This window comes from Taudactylus pleione, unplaced genomic scaffold (assembly GCF_031769625.1).
Source record: "Taudactylus pleione unplaced genomic scaffold, aTauple2 ptg000531l, whole genome shotgun sequence".
In the NCBI taxonomy this organism is placed as follows: Eukaryota; Metazoa; Chordata; class Amphibia; order Anura; family Myobatrachidae; genus Taudactylus; species Taudactylus pleione.
Window position 1 is genome coordinate 1,086,634 of NW_028284933.1, and position 19,964 is coordinate 1,106,597.

At 45.8% G+C, this 19,964-nt stretch overlaps 1 protein-coding gene across 1 annotated transcript in view; it reads left to right on the forward strand.

The window, feature by feature from the left end:
- The window catches only part of SUCLG1 (succinate-CoA ligase GDP/ADP-forming subunit alpha), a 78,746-nt gene continuing 58,782 nt past the window's right edge, over positions 1-19,964 (forward strand). Inside the window, exons 1-4 of the mRNA XM_088450854.1 lie at positions 1-151; positions 13,656-13,759; positions 19,145-19,261; positions 19,661-19,873. Coding sequence (XP_088306980.1) covers positions 118-151; positions 13,656-13,759; positions 19,145-19,261; positions 19,661-19,873 — 468 coding nt within the window. The 5' untranslated portion in view covers positions 1-117. The remainder of the gene's footprint in view (positions 152-13,655; positions 13,760-19,144; positions 19,262-19,660; positions 19,874-19,964) is intronic.

Below are 19,964 nucleotides of genomic sequence, written 5' to 3' on the forward strand. Positions count from 1 at the left end.
GTCAGGCACTGGCAGGGGCAGACCCGGGGTCCTGTCTCCCAGCGGCAGCCCCTCCCCCTTCCTGCTGCTGCTGCTGCTGGGCCCGGGGCTGTCATTGCTGAAGGACCCGGCCGCAACATGTTCCAGGGACGGTTCCTCGGCCGCCTGATGCGTGAGTGTCCCGGATGTCACCCGCATGGGGGAGGGTGCGGGTTCTAGCCGGGGTACCCGGCCAGATGCCCGGCTCTCCTCTTACTGGGACACTGTGTGCAGGGCATAGGGGACACTAGGGGGGGTGTCTGGTTACCCCAAGGTCACTGGGAGCAGGGAATAGGGGGCACTATGGGGGTCTGGTTACCCCAAGGTCACTGGGAGCTCCCTCCTACACCCAGAGTGCTGCTTCCCATAGTAGTATACTATTATTATACCCTCCTTAGTCCCCAGGCAGGTGTGAAGACCCTCCACTGTGCTGCTGTGTAGCGTTAGGGAATGCATTGCTGGAAGGTCTGGCTGCATTGCTTGTTATAATATCATAAAACCTTTATTATATGGAAATGTTCCAATTCTACAGACAGGAGGGTTCGGAGTGTGTAGCTATGTTTGTTATAATTTATATAGCGCCAATCCTAGTACATTGTATAGAGAATATTCATTGGCGTCAGTCCCTGCCCCAGTGGCTGTTAAGGTACCTACACACTAGACGACTCGCAAACCATGCAACGTCGTCAACGATTTCCCTTGATCTCCCCGGCACTCCCGGACATACGATCTCGTGCTTAAACTGTGCAATCTGACCAACGACCTATAGTGCGTCCTTAACGATTTCCAGTGCGTCCTTAACGAGATTGCCAGATCTTACTGCATGTAGGTAAGGTCTGAGAATACGATAAATGACCCATGGGAGCACTTCGTGATAGTGGGTATACTCTGCACGATTTTTCTTTCCGATGCGTAGGAATCGGCCAAATCCTGCACAAAATCATCTAGTGTGTACCCAGCTTTACAGTCTACAGCAGACCTGGCTACCCTGTGGCTCTCCAGCTGTTGTGAAATGACAAGTCCCAGCATGCTAGGATTTGTAGTTTCACAACAGCTGGAGAGCCACAGGATGGCCAGGCCTGGTCTGTGAGGTTGATTTATTTAGGGACGATGCAGCTCACACTTACGGTCTTACGCATCCCTTTAGGGATTTATGGTGCTGTTGCCGGTTTTCCGACATTCATAGCTGCAGAGTGTGGCCATCGTTCACAGTTGACTTTATCCCTATATTTCCTAATACTCACTAGGGTTAATTTTATCAGTAACCTGTTAATGTATCAGTATATTTTTTTTTAGAACTCAGAATAAAATGTCAGACACAGGGAGGTCATTACAATTCCACACAGTTTATTCCATGGCTGGAATTGCATCCATGACCCCAGCACTGCCAGGCATCCATGCTGGCCTCTGTGCCCATCTGCTGACCATGTTTTTAAACTATGCTCCATGTACTACAGTAAACTTGTTTTTGACCAGCTGTTGTATGACTGGTGTCCATGTTATGATGTTTAGCTGTTCTAGGCCAGAATGTGCAGCGTTTGGTTTTTAGGCATTTCATGCTATACTAGTTGAACGGTGCTGTAGGTCAGTTGCAGAACGGATGAATGAAGTGACTGTGAGCTAAGGGCTGTTGCAGCAGTTGTCTGCTAGGTAAATGTTTTTATAGGAAACCAGAATGGTAGCATTTAGCAATACAAGTGAGGATAAATTGGACGATTTGTCATTTTGAGCCGAATTGAAATGACAAATTGCGCGCTCCTGTGCGTCGTTCCGCGCATCTTCTGATCTGCTTGTACATGCATCGCAGATGTGAAGATATTTAGTGATTTTGTGCTAATCGTGAAATGTGTGCTTCCAACCGGAAGACCAGGCAATTTGTTAACGTTATCTTAACGATCTTACGCCCAAACGATGCAAGATATATCATTCTGTCGTTTGAAGGATTGCACGGTGTATATGCACTGTATCGTTTGTCCTGGGGATTAAGGTAAATTGCGATGTTTGCACATTGTGTAATGTGTACCCAGCCTTAGTGTATGAAGAAGTAGGTTTCCAAACTAATCATTGATTTCTGTACAATAACACCATCACACAGTTGGGGCATGTGCTATAGTTACATTTTTAGAAATCATATTAGTGTTTTTATATGGAAATTAACATTTATATATTCTTTATGATTATAGGCTTTTGTTATCATTTAGACAACGTTTTACCAATACTCTATCTGACCATGTTTAATCACCTGTAAATGTACACTTGTTAAAATAGATGAATACTACCTTGGACTAATGTCACATGAATATGTTGGTGTTTTTATTTCTGTAGCAGCTAGTATTATTATTATTATTATTATTATTATTATTATTATTATTTGAGCATGTTGTAGTTTTAGATACTGTTTGGTGGTTCTCAGGTAAACAAGCCCCTCATACACACACGTTAATTTCTCGCATTGTACTAATGTCTCGGCTTGCTACAGTACTTAACGACCTGAACATAATGCAGTTCTTTCAGATGTTTTTCTTGCTACTTTTAATTATACAACTGAAATACTGCAGAATAATTTTAACACGATCACTATCCATGTAAGCTTGTGATAATGGAGACTGTTGTGACCCCATAAGGTGCATACACACACAACGATTTTTTGAACGATTATCGTTAAACGATATCGTTTAATGATAATCGTTTGAAAAAATCGTTCACTTTCTGAGTCAAACGATGAACGATTATTGTTCATGCGCCTTCACGTTTGTAGTTTGTAGTTCAGTCAGACTTGTCAACTCAACGATTTTCATTAAGTTAATATGCAAAAATCGTTTGTAGTTCATAAAAATCGTTCATTACATTTAAATGAACATAGTAAAACGATTTTAGTTCATTTTTTCAAGGTAGAAAATCGTTTACTAAAATCGTTCATTAACTCAATCGTTGTGTGTGTATGCAGCTATACGCCTGATGTTACTTGCTTTTGTCATATGGTTGCATTTTCCTAAATGCTTCTGCTTCCAATCACTTTAGCATAAAGTAATGCTTGGGGGAAATATTAGGAGATCTTCAAGTGACCTCTCAAATTCAATTAACAATTTTCAAACAAAACTATTTCCCTGAGGTTTGTGCTTTATTAATGCATAACGGACACTATTAGGTAAGAGACATAAACAACCCATGATGACTGATTAGTTGTTGCACGTTGCTTTGGTAAACTGAAGCAGAACTTCCACACTAGTTGTGAGAGCAAAGTGCAAAGCTGTAACCTGCACATAATTTACTTCTTGCCTCATCAGGTAAAAGGAGTTTTACAGACAACCCTGCAGACTTTGCACCATTACTTGTTTTGCCTCTGGGTAGGAGAAGTGTTTGCAGGAATCTTTCTGACCTCTCACATATAATGTCCTTAGTTCATCCAACAAACAGATCTTTCAGGTTCTAACCAGTTTATTTTTTTTCCATCAGTATTCTTAAGGCCCCCATACACAATGCAATTTGCAAACGATCCAATCTCGTTTGCGATTTCCCTTGAATTCCTGAACTCTCCCGGTCAAATGATATTGTGCCCCCACACGGAACGATTGTACAAAAGACCAAACGATATAGATGGGTCGTAAACGACTGCAGATCGTAAACGATATATCGTTTGCAGCAAACCACCTCACGATGCATCTGCTGGAACATTTAAAAATAGTGGAGTGGCCAGGATCAGTGACGACAAATCGACCATCGTCCATCGCATCCTTCGTCATGCGCACAAACATGGAACGATGTGTGTCAAATTCTGAACGATAGGTTGAAATCTTCTGCAGGTTCAATTGATCAGCGACGACTATGTACGACTTCAGGGGCGCGCACCGGCACTTTTTACATGATTGATCGCTTAGATACAAACTGGCCAAATCGTGTAAAAAAAAAATAATAAAAAAAAATTGCCCCTTTAGCAACCGGAAATACATGTCTGCAAGGTAATGCTTTGCTTTTTATATGCAAGGCACTGTCAGGTTGCATTCACCGCAGATCACTGGTGAAAACTATTAGCGCTCCCGCTAGGCTGTTTTAGCGGGGCGCGGCGCCCTGCCCTCACAGCCTGCGGGTGCCGTCTTCACCCGCGGGTTGCAGTGTCCCACTGGTGGAGAAATGTGCGGTGACCCGATCACCGCGCCTGGCGTCTATTCTCCCTGTCTGCAGTGCTTGGGGGCTGGCCGGCGGGTCCGTAAGTGCTGGGCACGCCCCCAAGAGTGACGAAAAGGGGACGTGTCTTATAGACACGCCCCCTTTTCGGGCGCATAAAGGTGCCCTCTCTAGCTCCGGCGCCCTGCCTGCCGCCGGAGCTAGAGTGAACACTAGACTATTACTGTGGTAATGCATGGACAGAAGAATTTGGAATGCCACCAGATAACATTGCATGGAAAGTATACTGTGTCAGTATAACGGATCTGCATAGGGACTCTAGGCCGGGTTCAGGTGCATGTGGTCCTGACAGCTACAGGGCATCCCAGAGATATAGGACCTCATTCAGAGTCGGTCGAAGCGGCCGCACGGTCGTACAGGAAAAGGGGCCGGATATGCAAATGATTCCCTCGCAAGTTGCGTCCCTAAGTTCGGATCAGTAGCTGGCCGACCAAGGGGAGAAAGCGGCCGGAAGACAAAAAAAAATACGCCCCCTTCTCGTACGCATTACACGTCATCTCCGGGTATATAAGGATTAATCGAGACCATCGGAACTGGTCGTAGAGCTTAAGGTTGACCATACCCTCTCTTAAGCTCTACGATCATGTCAGTGTAAAAACCTCCCATGTCACGTGTGCCATGACGCTAGTTTGTTAATTATGCACTCCCATAAAACGCCGTTCGCATAGTCAGGCACGCCTGCGTTCGGATCTCCACTCCCCCGTTTTCAAGCACCTTCCCCTGTTACCACCCACAAACGCCTCAATCTGTCACTCAAACTACCGACCTGGCTGTGTTCAAGGAGAGAGAAATTTCTGATCGTAGCGGCTAGTTTGCGCACGTGCATTGCAAATTTTACACATGCGCAGTATAGCGAACATCGGTACCGTGCGGCCGCTTCGACCGACTGAGGTCCATGTTCTCTAAAGTGCGGGTTTTTAGAAGTGATGTTGCCCTTAGCAACCAATCAGATTTTAACTATTCTCTTTTAGAACAAGGGTGGGCAATTAGCAGCCCTCCAGCTGTTGAACTACAAATCCCAGCATGCATTGCAACTTTTCTAGCATGGCCAAATAGCAAATCTGTGGCAGGGCATTCTGGGACATATCGTTTTACAACATCTGGGGGGGGCCTCTTATTGAACACCCCTATTCTAGAAGGTGCTAGATAAATGAAAGCTTTAATCTGATTGGTTGCTATGGGCAACATATCTGCTTCTGAAAAGCTGCTCTTTAGTAAATATACCCCTCAGTGACTGTGGCTACTTTGCTGCTGGCAAGGAGAGTGGAGCTGACTTCAGTTTAGTATACATGTTTATTCTGTGTCATATGAACAGAGAGCTGTGTTTGCGCAGTTTAACTGAACTTTAAACAAAAAAGTGAATAAATAATATGAGCATTTCAGTACAGTACTTGGCTATACAGATGTGTCCTCATTCCTCTAGCCTCAATACGCCACACAGCGCGTAGATGTCCGACGTGAGTAATGTTGAGCGACCATGCGTACCTTAGCGGGGTTGTTCATCACACAGATTGATCCTGCTTGCTGCTCAATCTTTCAATTTGACGAACGACCCCATGGCTGCTGATGTAGCTGGTGAACGAAACATTTGGGCGATCAACCCAATCTCCAGTACGTTGTAGAGTGCTGAAAGGGCTGACTTGTTGCAGATTTCTGCTCGCCACCTCAGGACGGTGCACACAGGAATCTGGGCGTCCGCGGAAATTGCGCCTGATCATAATAATTGAAATGCTCTGTCGGGCGCCCATGACTAACGGGCACCCACAAAACAATTGAATTCCCCCCCCCCTCCGCATAAGACTTCTGACGCAAGAAGCTGACAACAAGACCTGATTAAATGATGTTTGTGAATTAGTTTCCACAGCTAAGGTTTAGTTTTTTTAATATTTAGATTTACATGGTTTTGGACATTTAGGAATACTGGCAAATTGAGATGGTGATGCATACGGATTTGGTACCTATGATTGAATGTTTGCTTTCACATTCTAAACTAATAATGGGCTAAACCAGTGGTTCCCAAACTTTTTTGAATCGCGGCGCCCTAGAGTATCAGCATTGTTTTTACGGCACCCCTAAGCCAAAAGTTTGTTATTAATAAATTCAGAAAAAGTGTAGTAATGTAGTAAAGTGAAGTAAGCTGTGCTACCTGTCATCCTTAGTCTCAGTTATGTGGTGGGGACAGGTCTGTACTTCTGTTTGTTCACTTATTTACATTACATTGACCATAAATAATTTGATTTGGTGCTGAACCACCATCCTGAAGCACCCCTGCAAGTGTGCCACGGCCCACAGTTTGGGAACCACTGGGCTAACCTGTTACACTTCAGTGGCCTTGTGTTGTCCTCTAACCTTCAAAAGAGTTGCACATCATCCTTAATCTCTGTAATTTAAAACTACATTTCATAATCTACCAGTAGACCTTGTGAGATAAGTAAATGTTACTGGGGGAGATCATATCAAACAAAACTTATTGACTTTTTTGACTGGGTAACTAAGGAAATAAAGGGGAGCCATAGATATAGCTTATCTAGACTTTAGCAAGGTTTTTGACACATCGCAGACTGTTAAATAAACTGGAAAGCATGGGATTGGATACAAAGATAGTTGAATGGATAAGATCATGGCTGCAGGATAGGAAATAGAGGACCTGTTTCAGACCCGCTCGCGAGCGTAGGAAGCTCGCAAGCGGGTCGATGGTGCCCTAATGCGCATGACGGAGGGAGCTCCGTCGTGCGCATGCGCGAAACCCGAATAACGACAGCAAAGCCGTCGTTATGGGTCTTGCACCAAAGGGGGCGTGCTGTCGATGGTGACTGACAGCACGCCCCCTTTGGTGGGCGTACCGGGGGCGTGGCTGCCAGACAGAGGCGTTCCCATGGGAACGCCTACCATCTGAGTCCTGCCCCGTCTGAGTCCTGCCCCACTGACATCAGTAGTGATGTCAGTGGGAGTGATTTTTGCTCTGGTAGAGCCAAAATCACTCCTGGGCTTGCGGCAGCGAGACCCTACCGCAGGATCTCATCGCAAGCGCGATGGTCTTGACCATCGCGACCATCATCATGGACGCTCGCTATAGCTGTGGGTGGTAACCCACAGCTATGCGAGCGTCCATGAGGCCGCTCCAAAATGAGGTAGGAGGGCCCTGATTCAGAACGAGCGCTCTGGTCAGAGCGTCCGGCTCTGAATCAGGCCCAGAGAGTTGTAGTAAAAGGAGTGCAGTCTCAAGAGGGAAATGTTACCAGTGGAGAACCTCAGGAATCTGTACTTGGACCAGTGCTTTTTAATATCTTTATTTGTGACATTGCAAATGGTATTGAAGGGAAACTATGCCTTTTTGCAGATGACACAAAGGTATGCAACAGGGTAGACACTCCGGGAGGGGTAAAACAAATGGTTGATGATCTAGGTAGATTAGAGGAATGGTCAAGAACTTGGCAACTACAGTTTAATGCAGGGCATGACAAATTTTTCCAAAATCTAGGAGCCAGGATGAAATTGTAGGAGCCAGACCACCTCCCCCCCCCCCAAAAAAAAATAAAATTACAGGAGTGAGTAAGGAGCACAGCTCTGTGTGTTAGGCAACTGTAATACACACTATACTAGTCCACAAAAAGGTCACAGTGATACAGTAAAATGGAGGCCCCCTCACTGCTCTGCACAGCTCCCCTGATCCACCCTCCAATAATAACGGACCACATTTCACATAAAACAATGGTGCCAGAAAGTACAACAAAACCCCCCTCCCCTCGTGGTCACACCACTATACCTCTGAAGCTGCTCCGCAATCCATGGCCACGCATAGACCCTATTACCGGAGCGCTCTATGCAGCCAGAGATAGGAGACAGTAGACAGCCGGGACGTACAGGAGGATCAGTGTAGACTGGGACAGACAGCAGGGATCAGAGCAGGACAGGAGGAGTCAGCGCAGGCCAGGACGGACACAGGCACAGCAGTCACCGCAGGCGACACTCAGCACATGCACTCCTGTGCATGATATGAACACCGCAATACTATAGGCACGAATCTCCACCTGGGCTGATGAGGATCTGCTTCCTACCTCCCTACAGAATCTGGTAGCCATGGCGACCTAGCCCCTGGGATTTGTCGAGCCCTGGTTTAATGCCAAAAAATGCAAGATCATGCACTTGGATCTCAAACATCTAAAGGTTAAATATAGTATTAATGGCACTATACTGGAAACTACTGAAGAGCAAAGGGATCTAGGAGTCACTATTTCAGGTGACTTAAAGGCAAGCAAACATTGTAACAAAGCAATGAGGAAGGCAGGTCAGATGCTTGGTTACATAGGGAGAGGAATCAGTAGCAGAAAGAAAGAAGCGATAATACCACTGTATAGGTCATTGGTACATCCTCATCTCAAATACTGTGTTCAGTTCTGGGGGCCATATCTCCAGAAGGATATTAATACATTAGAGATGGTACAAAGAAGGGCAACTAAAATGGTGCAAGGTCTACACCACAAAGCGTACCAGGAAAGACTAAAAGATCTTAATATGTATAGTTTGGAGCAGTGAAGGGAAAGGGGGGACATGATAGAAATGTTCATATATAAAAAAAGGGTTTTAACAAAGTAAAGGATGGAGACATTCTTCAAAGTAAGAGAAGTATTAGCACAAGAGGACATGTACCGAAAGTGGAGGGTGGTAGGTTCAGGGGAAATTTGAGGAAAAATTACTTCACAGAAAGGATAGTGGACAAGTGGAATAGTCTCCCATCAGAGGTGGTAGAGGCTGACAGTAGAGAAATTTAAACATGCAGGGGATAGACATAAGGATATCCTTCATAAGAAGTAAGGATCAATATGGGTTGAGGTAACAATGTTTATGAATGTGGCAGACTTGATGGGCGAAGTGGTTCTTATCTGCCGTCAAATTCTATATTCTACATATGTGGGACGTCTCGGTGATCAGAATATCTGAGAATAAACATCATTTGGTGATCGCAAAAGTTGATGTGACTATCCAGCCACTGAAGACACAAAAGATTGTCCAATTAATGGCTATAATAGTTTGTATTAATCGATCATCTGTCTTATAGTCTGCTGCAGGTGCTGTCAGATTAATAAGGGAATTCAAACTCGATGAAAAAGGGTCACTTTATATAAGCACCCCTAAATTGTACCTCTATAGGCCCCCATACACGGTGCGATATAGCAGCTGATCCGATGGATTGGTACGATATCGCTGCTGTATCGTACCGTGTGGGGGCATGATATCGGCCTGTGCTCTCTCCCGTGGGGTCGTACATCGCACCTCACGATCTGACTGCATGTTCACCTGATCTGGGGATGCGATATAAGATCCCATGCAGCGCTATGCGGGTGGAGGAGGGAGATTCTGCATATCGGGCATTCGGCCACCCGATCACTCCGTGTGTCGGGACCACCCGATATGTCGGCCGTCGCATCGCAAGGTGCATATCGCACCGTGTATGGGGGACCTTATAGCGGTATTTCCCAACTCCAGGCCTGAGGGATCCCTAACATTACATTTGCATGCCTTCCATTCTCTGTGCTAGATAGGGGAATTCAAAGCCCCAGAGGGGGTACTAATTATTTCAGTTTTGGTCAGGAACACCTGTACATTTAGGGTTCCCAGAAGATCGCTGCTCTGCAACTGTGCCTGACCATATGTTCTAAAATACCTTTTAATTAGGTATAAATCAAATATTTAATTTAATGCCCTTTGCAAAATCTGAGAACTGATGGGAAAATAATGTAAAGTGTTTATGATTAAAATCATATGTCCTCCATTATCATGTTATACCATAGGAATAATGGGAGCAATGTATCAAGCCTCCAAGTTATTGGCAACTTCTCCACTCTTAGGCAGCTTGATACAACCCCCCCCCCCCCCCCCAAATCCTTGTATTAATATTATTATTATGTGGGAAGCGGAGACACTTGGTGATCATTTCTGCATGTATGATATCTCGTGGAACAGCAGCAATAGTTAGTATGCGACTCTGAATAAGTGATCCTCCAACTATACATATATAATATACTAGCTGTACCTGGCGTTGCCCAGGTTTAATCTTCAAGTTATTAATTTTTATTATGTAATGTCGTCCAAATCCATCCGGTGGAAGGCCCAGAACAGGCTCCCTAGGTCATCAAAGTTCTGCCCGGCACACTCCGCCATGAGGTCTGACCAGGACGTCAACCTCCATTAAGCATCCCAGACCAATTGCCAAGTTTTCATTCAAATCCATCCAGTGGAAGGCCTAGAACAGGCTCCCCGCTGTAAAAATTCTGCCCAGGACCCCAACCCCCCTAGTATGTCTTCTGGGATCCAATGTTACCACTCTGAAGTTTTCATCCAAATCCATCCAAGGCTCAGAACAGGCCCCCCAGGTCAAAGTTCTGGCCAGCGTACACCGACTGGAGGTCCGACCGGGACCCTAACCCCTAGCCTAGCCAGGATCCAACTGGACTGCCTCTCGTTGGTTTCATCACAATCGGTGCAGAGGTGTCCGAATGCATAACCAGAGACAGACAAACAGACCAGTGAACTTTATATAGAAGTTGTAATTCTTTTGTGAGAGTGGATATTATTTTACTCTGTTCATGACCTTTATTATAAGAAATCCTATGTATTTATACATAATACATATTTTTTTCCCATTAACAGAATTAGTGCATAGAGTATGAGTGTTTGTTGGACACATGTGGCAAACCCCCTCGGTGTGACTTCTAGTTGGTGGCGCAATTAAGGATTTAAAAATGTCGCTGCTCTAATTCTGCAGTTTAAGTGCAGTGAAAACTATTAGTTGTTCCAAATGGAGATTTGCAGTTACCTTGTCTATAAGTTTCATGGACGGATTCCACTGTGTCCCTACAGACTTCTCATTACCGGATGTCGGAGTCCAAATTTCTGTCAATAAAGATAAAATGTAAAATCCACTCTGGTCACGTTTCACATTACTAAAAAGGATTAAGGACACACTTCATTAGTACTTCCACAACACAGGAATAATGGGCTCATGTTCTATCTTCTCTCAGGACTCAGAATAATGTACATATAGTAGTCTTCATTCTAGCACCCTGCATCTGGCACAACCCGTGTAGTTCCTCTATCCTGCCTGTGGTGTCGCTCTTTGCTCAGGTGCTTATAGCACACTCAGCTGATGCAACATACTGCTGAAATACAGCAGTTTGTGTGCTAGAAGCACCAGAGCAGAGCGCGACACCCCAGGCAGGAAAGAGGAACTGCATGGGTTCTAACAGGTGAGGGTGCTACTTGTACCTTTCATATAATGTGACCCTCTGAATGCTGATGTTTGGGCTCTCACACAAGAGGGGAAGAGATGTGTTTGACTGGGACAAACATATTTGTTTTGAAGGTGTCCATTTTGTTTTCTTTTTAGTATTTATTATTGATTCTCAGATGATTTTATTTCAGTTTTGTAAACTTCTATTTTTCTGTGTGGTTTTATAATTTTGTATAAGCAGAGACTATAGCTGGCCATACACCTGCACGACCAGCATACGTTCCGATTCAGCATCCGACTCCCGGAGCTCCCTGGCAGTCCCGGCGCCAATTTTGTTGATTTTCTTAGCACAGGATCTGTCGTATGATCGATACTGTGCCTAGTGTTCACTCTAGCTCCGGCGGCAGTCAGGGCTCCGGCGCTAGAGAGGGCACTTCCGTGCGCGCGCCCGAAAACGGGGCATGACCATTGAAAAGGGGGCGTGTCTATAAGACTCGTCCCCTTTTTGTCACTCTTGGGGGCGTGCCCGGCACTTACGGACAGGCCGGGCAGCCCCCAAGCGCTGCCGACATGGAGAATAGATGCCGGGCGCATACGCCCAGCGTCTATTCTCCGGCGGTGACCGGGTCACCGCACATTTCCCCTCCCGCGGGACACTGCGACCCGCGGGTGAAGACAGCAGGCTGTGAGGGCAGGGCGCTTTTTGCCTTCCTGCTGGAGGGCAGGGTGCTTTTTGCCCTCCAGAAGGAGGGCAGGGAGCCGCGCCCCACTAAAACAGCCTAGCGGGAACGCTATGTGCCTCATGCGTTCATTGGGAAACAGTCATTCAAATGCCACATAATGGATCGCATGACCAAAATAAACGGCACGATCTGCACACGATACGATGGAACATATGTGCTGCACATCTGATCATACGATCCGATTATAGGAGCTGCGGGAGCACGCATCGGATTTTATCTTACTAAAAAAAAATACACGATTTTCACAAGATCCAACTTATGACTCATTGAAAATCGGGCAATCGGCCCAAAATCGTGCAGGTGTATGGCCAGCATATCTCTGCGTCTTTGAAGGCTAATCTAGAACGCATGCTAACCTACAGCCATGCTCGCTAGTGGTTTTATTTAGGTGACAGGTCATTTATAAAAATGTAGTAACAGGGAGTTAGAAGCTTGGTGTTTTGGGATTTATATTTAGTCATCACTCCTATTCCTCCGAAACTTTCTGCGAGTATCATCATGAATATACAGGTTGAGTCTCCCATATCCAAAATACGTGGGATATTGGAATATTCTGTATTTTGGAATAATTACATACCATAATGAAATATCTTTGGAAGGAGACCCAAATCTATACATAGAATGCATTTATGTGTTATGTACACCTTATACACGCAGCCTGCAGGTCATTTTATACAATATTTTTTTATAATTTTGTGCTTTAAACAAAGTTTGTGTACATTGAACCATCAAAAAGCAAAGGTTTCATTATCTCAGTCATGTTCAAAAAAATCCCGTATATTGGTATATTTGGATATGGGAGACTCATGTAGTCATTATTTAAACAACCCAGTCCTTTTTTTTTTGTTTGTTAAGTTTTCCTCAGTATTATCTGGTCTTATTTTTAAGTGGAGAATAACTGAGGAGCCAGTAACACAGACCTGTGCTTCACACCCATTGCAGCAAATTTAAGCATGGACACTATTCCGGGTATATTTACTAAACAGCGGGTTTTCAAAGCCTCTGCCTTGGACAGTTGGGTTCAAAACTGCAATTGTGATAAACGCTAAATCAGGCTTGCTTTGCATGTTTGCTATTGCCATTTTGAATTCAATGGATAAAGCCGCTGTTAATTGTCTGCTTTAGAAACCCGCTGTTCAGTAAATATACACCCAGGTATCTGTCTATATACACACACCCACACAGTATATCTGCCGAATGTACTGTTTTTGCGTTTATGAAAGAATATTGATGCTTTTTCACCACTGAAAGGATGACTGCTAACTGAAACATTAATGCATAAGGAAAAAAAAAAAAAGAACGGAATAGTGTACTTGGGAATTGCAAATGCACAGCCCCGATAGCCTGTAAAAATGACTGTAGATTTGTGATGGGTTGAGCGCCATCTAGTGATCAATATATAGTATGACTAATCTGCAGGCTAGTTATCTACAGGTCACTGTGTATGAGAAATCAGCTATGCTCTGTTTGTTTTCTAGTGCAACAGAATGGAGTAAGACATAGCTCCTATACAGCCTCCCGGAAACACTTGTTCATTAATAAGGATACCAAAGTCATATGCCAGGGTTTCACTGGAAAGCAGGTACATCTTACGTTATTTTCATCCTTTTGTGTGGTAACATTTACATAAACTGCATGTTATCTGCACAAGGCTGGACAAATATTAGTGGGTAATTCAGTTCAATACTGTGTACCACCAAGCAATGGCAGGTGGTACGCTTATCAGCAATATATACGGTAGGAACGACATTGCACCTCCTATGGGATCTGAGGGAAAATTTGCGATGCCAGCGGGTGCGATGCGCCATTCCAGAACGGCACATTGAGTCCATTGTGCTGAATTGAAATCCCCCCCCCCTCGAGTCATCTCAATGAGGTGTGACTAAGTTGCGACTAAGTGCGCTTATGTGCCGCACTATTACTGTACCAGCCGAACTCACAGATGTTTGTTCACACAAATCCAGGGTGAGTTGCAGGGTCGTTGCCGGCGGCGTTTCCACACCGTTACAACAGCAACTCTCCCCCTCACTCCCAATTGAATTGACCCCAAAGGAAAACTAGAGGGAGTACTGTACATATCCATTTGTTCTCTTTTCAAAGGCACTTATTGCCTCTAGCTCTGGTCTTCTTATTGGCTCCAGACATCAGGCTGTCTCTTCTTATTGGCTCCAGACATCAGGCTGTCTCTTCTTATTGGCTCCAGACATCAGGCTGTCTCTTCTTATTGGCTCCAGACATCAGGCTGTCTCTTCTTATTGGCTCCAGACATTAGGCTGTCTCTTCTTATTGGCTCCAGACATTAGGCTGTCTCTTCTTATTGGCTCCAGACATTAGGCTGTCTCTTCTTATTGGCTCCAGACATCAGCATGTCTCTTCTTATTGGCTCCAGACATCAGGCTGTCTCTTCTTATTGGCTCCAGACATTAGGCTGTCTCTTCTTATTGGCTCCAGACATCAGCATGTCTCTTCTTTGACCATATTGCATAAAGTCTGCTCCCTGAGGATCTCTTGTAGTAATGGTTATTATGCCTAACTGATGTTAGTTTGCAGCGGTTACTGTTACGCCATTGGGATGACATTACCTTCTATGTCAAATTAATCATTTTAATATCAAACTTGTCAGTTCACCTAAATGAACTTATTCTGCTTAGCAAGCAATTGTTAGGGATCCGATTTATTTGGTAATTCTTAGGGAAAAAAAAAGTGAGCTCAGGGCTTCATTCAGACCCGCTCGCTATATGCGTACGCTCGCACCCAGCTTATGCAAATCCGGCCAACCCACAGCAAGGCAGGCGATCGCACGGCAAGGCATTAGCACGCCCACTATGTCTTGACGTGCGATCACTTTGTGTATGCAGATGCCCACCAGCCTTGCGCACGTCATCTCCAGGAAGTGTATGCAACCATTGGTACATCTGGTACCATCGGATGCGATCGCAGCGCTTGAGGCAGACCATACCCTACCGCAAGCACTGCTAGCACTTCAGTGTCAAAACCAGCCAGGTGACGTGTTCTATGACGCTGCTTCTTAATTATGCACTCCTCTGAAACGGCGTTGAGATGCTCAGGCACGCCTGCGTTCGCACCTCCCACTCCCCCTGTTACCGCCCACGAATGGCTTCTCCTCCCACTCTCTCTGCCGGGCAGTCTATGTGCAGCGAGCGACCGCTTCCCGATCTTTCGCACTGGTATGCGCACTGCGATGCATGCGCAGAATGCAAAAATCGGCGAACGCACCCTAGCGAGCGGGTCTGAATGAGCTCCTTCGTTGTATGTATTGTTCAACATGTTTATTCATTTTTATATTTCCTTTCATGTCTTTATTAATGAAAGCAATTCACCATCTATTTGCCTTGTGTAAGAGAATAATTTCCACTGGAGCATCACCAGAAGTAACATCAGCTATAGATCTCCTGTAATCACTGATCAGCCTCTGTGTTCTGGGGAGAGATTTGGGATATTCCTCATTGTGAAATTGTATGAAAAGTTATTGTGAGTTTTTAAAACCTGAGCAGCAAATTCAGATCTTACCAGGTGTTACTGGAGTTTAGCGATAAGGGGTAGATTTACCAGAGCTTCTAAAAATGAAGAGTGGAGGTTTTGTCTATAGCAACCAATCAGATTATATCGATCATTTCTTTATTGCATTCTAGAAGCTGATTGGTTGCTATGATCAGCTTCTCCACCCGCCCTCTGTAGAAGATTGAATACCTCTCCCCCTTAGACTTGCTAGTGTGTGTTTCTTTCATGTTTTGTTGAATGACCCAGTAACTCTTTTTGCTCACAGCTTAATGGTTCCTTCAGTGATGGAAAGTGGCTAGGTCCATGTCCAGAACATGGCCTGACAATGGCGCTACCTCCCGCTATTTGATGATTGATGTTAGGCTCTTAACGTTAGAAAGCTAAGTTAGCTTTTGTAAAGACAGAACAGGGACTACTTCAGACTCTCATAGAACCCATAGAACACTGGGTCTCATTCAGACCCGCTCGCGAGCGCAGAGCGCTCGCAAGCGGGTCGATGTTGCCCAAATGCGCATGCGCACGACGGCGCCTCCGTCGTGCGCATGCGCGAGACCCGAATAACGACGGGGTAGCCGTCGTTATGGGTCTCGCACCAAAGGGGGCGTGCTGTCGATGGTGAGTGACAGCACGCCTCCTTTGTTGGGCGTGCCGGGGGCGTGGCTGCCCAGACGGAGGCGTTCCCATGGGAACGCCTACCGTCTGGGTCCGGCCCCTCTGACATCACTAGTGATGTCAGTGGGAGTAATTTTGGCTCTGATAGAGCCAAAATCACTCCAGGGCTTGCGGTCAACGAGACCCTACCGCAAGGGTCTCGTCGCAAGCCCGACCATCATCATGGACGCTCGCATAAGCTGTGGGTGGTAACCCACAGCTATGCGAGCGTCCAAGAGGCCGCTTCGCAAATAAAAAAAACACGCCCTGATTCAGAGCGGGCGCTCGTTCAGAGCGTCCGGCTCTGAATCAGGCCCTCTGTCCCAGGAGTTTTATAGATCATCCAGGTGAATTTTGGCAAACTCGAGGCAAGCGCTGTCTTTCTGATTAGGTCACGGAATATCATAGACGGTTACTTTAGCCAAGGCAAGATAAGCTTACAAATCCATAGTGATGATATAGGGTTTTTAAAGACTTTGTGGATGGCGTTACACCTTGTTCCTGGAGAGATGTTGGCAGGGTAACAGCTTCTGAGATGATTACTCACTGTGAAAATATCTTATAAAGTGGCCCCATACCTATAATTTCATACAGCTTATCTGAGACCAATGAACAGGGAGCTCCAAAATGTTTTTTCCACCAATTTAAAATAATGCTCTAATGGCCTTGACTCATTACGGATCGCTAGTGCGATGACGCACGCAGGTGGCTGATTGTTGCGTACTGAGTATGCATTGTAGTGCGAGAAGGCCTCACTGCGATTGCAGAGACTACGCAGACTCATCGCATAGCGACCGTCAGGAAGTTTGGGAGTGTTGACGGGGGGGGGGGGGGATTTGTCGAAATGCAGTTTTCAACTCTGTGGCAGTGCATTGGAACACCGTTACAGAGGAGTGCATAAATTATCCACTGCGATGGCATACGCAGCTTGAGCTCCCACTACGTGCGACGAGGTTAGCAATGTCTGAGTAAGGGTGCATACACACTTGCCGATATATTAAACGACTGAACGATATCGTTATTGTTCAGTCGTTCACTATATCGGCCAGTGTGTATGCTAAAACGATGAACGATAACGACCACTGATACGCGCTTCTGCGGGTCGGTCATTGTCGTCCATCGCCCAAACATGCAGGCCAACCTGACGACATTGTCATGCATGTTCGGGGATGTGGGAGGGTGCCCGGCACTGAACGACATCGTTCATGAGATCGTTCAGTGCGCGCGCGCTCAATGTCGTTAACGACATTTATCACACCCCTGCCGGGGACACACTAGACGATATCGCTCATGGATCGAATCGTCTAGTGTGTGCGCATCCTAAGGTCTAGACCTTATGTAATTGTACGCGAGGCTCCGATGTTACTTGACGGTATCGATGTTTTTGCAGACTTGCAAAGCATTACGGTTGTGAGAAAGGGGAAGTGGTTGTCATTACGTTAGGCTGCGTCGGCATTGCGATTCCAAGCATTTGCATATTTTCGCAGTGGGCAGTGATCGCAGTGAGTGACAAAATTTGTGGGTCCCAGGGACCCACCACTTTAAAAAAATGGGGTCCTACCTGACCATTTCTGGGTCTCATCATAATTTATGCTTTAGAGCTCCCCATATGCCTCTCAGACCTCCCCACATGCCCCTAAAATGCAGATCTGATACCCCCAACAGCATCAGATATCCGCACAAGCCCCTTAAATGCATGTTTTAATGCCTCCATGATCTTTCAGGTAATATGACTTGTCTGTTCACAAAACCCATAGTGAATAAGTAGGCTTACCATATCATCACTTTAAACTGGGACACTCAGGTTCTGTGGCTCATTAAAACCAGGTGAACTCTAGGCATGAAGTCTGCCAGCCACAGAACCTTTGTAATTAATTCACGTGTCCCGTTTTAAAGTGATATTATGGTTAGCCACTTTAGGTAATAGGCATATTTATCAAAGGATAAATGCCCGGTCTTTACACATTATTTTGCACATTAATGCCCTTTACACATTACGCCACACAGCAAAGCCCAGCCTTCACACATTATGCCATGCAGTAATACCCCTTACAAAATGATGCCGCACATTAATGCCCTTTAGTCCCCCTGTGCAGTGCCCCCAGGAGCAGCCCCCCTGTGCAGTGCCCCTGTGCAGTGCCCCCAGGAGCAGCCCCCCTGTGCAGTGCCCCCAGGAGCAGCCCCCCTGTGCAGTGCCCCCAGGAGCAGTCCCCCTGTGCAGTGCCCCCAGGAGCAGTCCCCCTGGGCCCTCTAGTGACCTGGGCCTAATGCCCAAGTCACACACCTATTTGGGTGGCATATACCTTCAATTGGGCCTAATGCCCCATATGTTGCCCGGGCCTTGTGGCCGCCTAGAGACCCACAGGCCTATTGCCTGAATTTATCCCACGGGCCTAGTGCCCGACAACCCTGGTGGTCTAGGAAGGAGTAAAATACCGGTGGCCCAAGGCCGCCTACCGGTACGGTGGAAGAGGCTGCGGGGGGGAGCTTCGTTAGCTCTTTTGCTTTCCTCCCCCGCAGTCTCCTTCGGTTCTCAGCTTCAGTCTTCTGCCGCTGGCCCGTCCTGGCACCACCTCTTCCTTCTTGATCACGCCGTCTTCTGGCCTCTTGCGCGGCAGCTCAAAAAGAGAAATAGTGTGCAGCGCTGTAACCATGGAGAATAGTGTTTAATGTTTTTACACCAGACAATCACAGAAATATTTACGTTGAAATGATGAAGGTGTTAAATTGAGGTTTAACTATACTCTGATGATTGTGATAATAACTCTCTCTGAAATGTGTGTTTTCTTTTTAGGGCACGTTTCATAGCCAGCAGTCTTTGGAATACGGCACAAAGTTAGTTGGGGGTGTTTCACCTGGCAAAGGTGGCAGTACCCATCTCGGTTTGCCAGTTTTCAACTCTGTGGCAGAGGTGAGTGATCCAGTACAGTACAACTAAAGTGCATCTGTTTCATCTACTGATTGGAAGCATTAATGGTGTGAAGTCATTTACATGGGCGTGAATTCAAATACTTTCCTTACACACCCGGGTACACACAACGTGGTGTTTATTTAGTCTGTGAAGAAGAAACACATAGACCTGAGAATTTTTATAGGAAACTTCTATTGTAATGCCACTTGTTATACCACGTCTATTGTAATGCCACTTGTTATACCACGTCTATTGTAATGCCACTTGTTATACCACGTCTATTGTAATGCCACGTGTTATACCACGTCTTTTGTAATGCCACGTGTTATACCACGTCTATTGTAATGCCACGTGTTATACCACGTCTATTGTAATGAATATTTATTGTTTCCTTCTCAGGCCAAGGCGGCGACCGGCGCCACTGCCTCCGTTATTTATGTGCCGCCCCCGTTTGCTGCCGCTGCGATTCATGAAGCTATTGATGCCGAGGTGCCTCTTGTAGTATGTATTACCGAAGGAATCCCCCAACAGGACATGGTGCGGGTCAAACACCGGCTTCTCCGTCAGCCCACCACTCGGCTCATCGGCCCGAACTGTCCCGGAGTCATCAATGTGAGTAGATGGCGAGATGAATGTATAGAGGCAGTTGTCAAGTTTTAATGCGTTTGTGGTGACAAAACTCAGTTTGAATCAATGACCATAA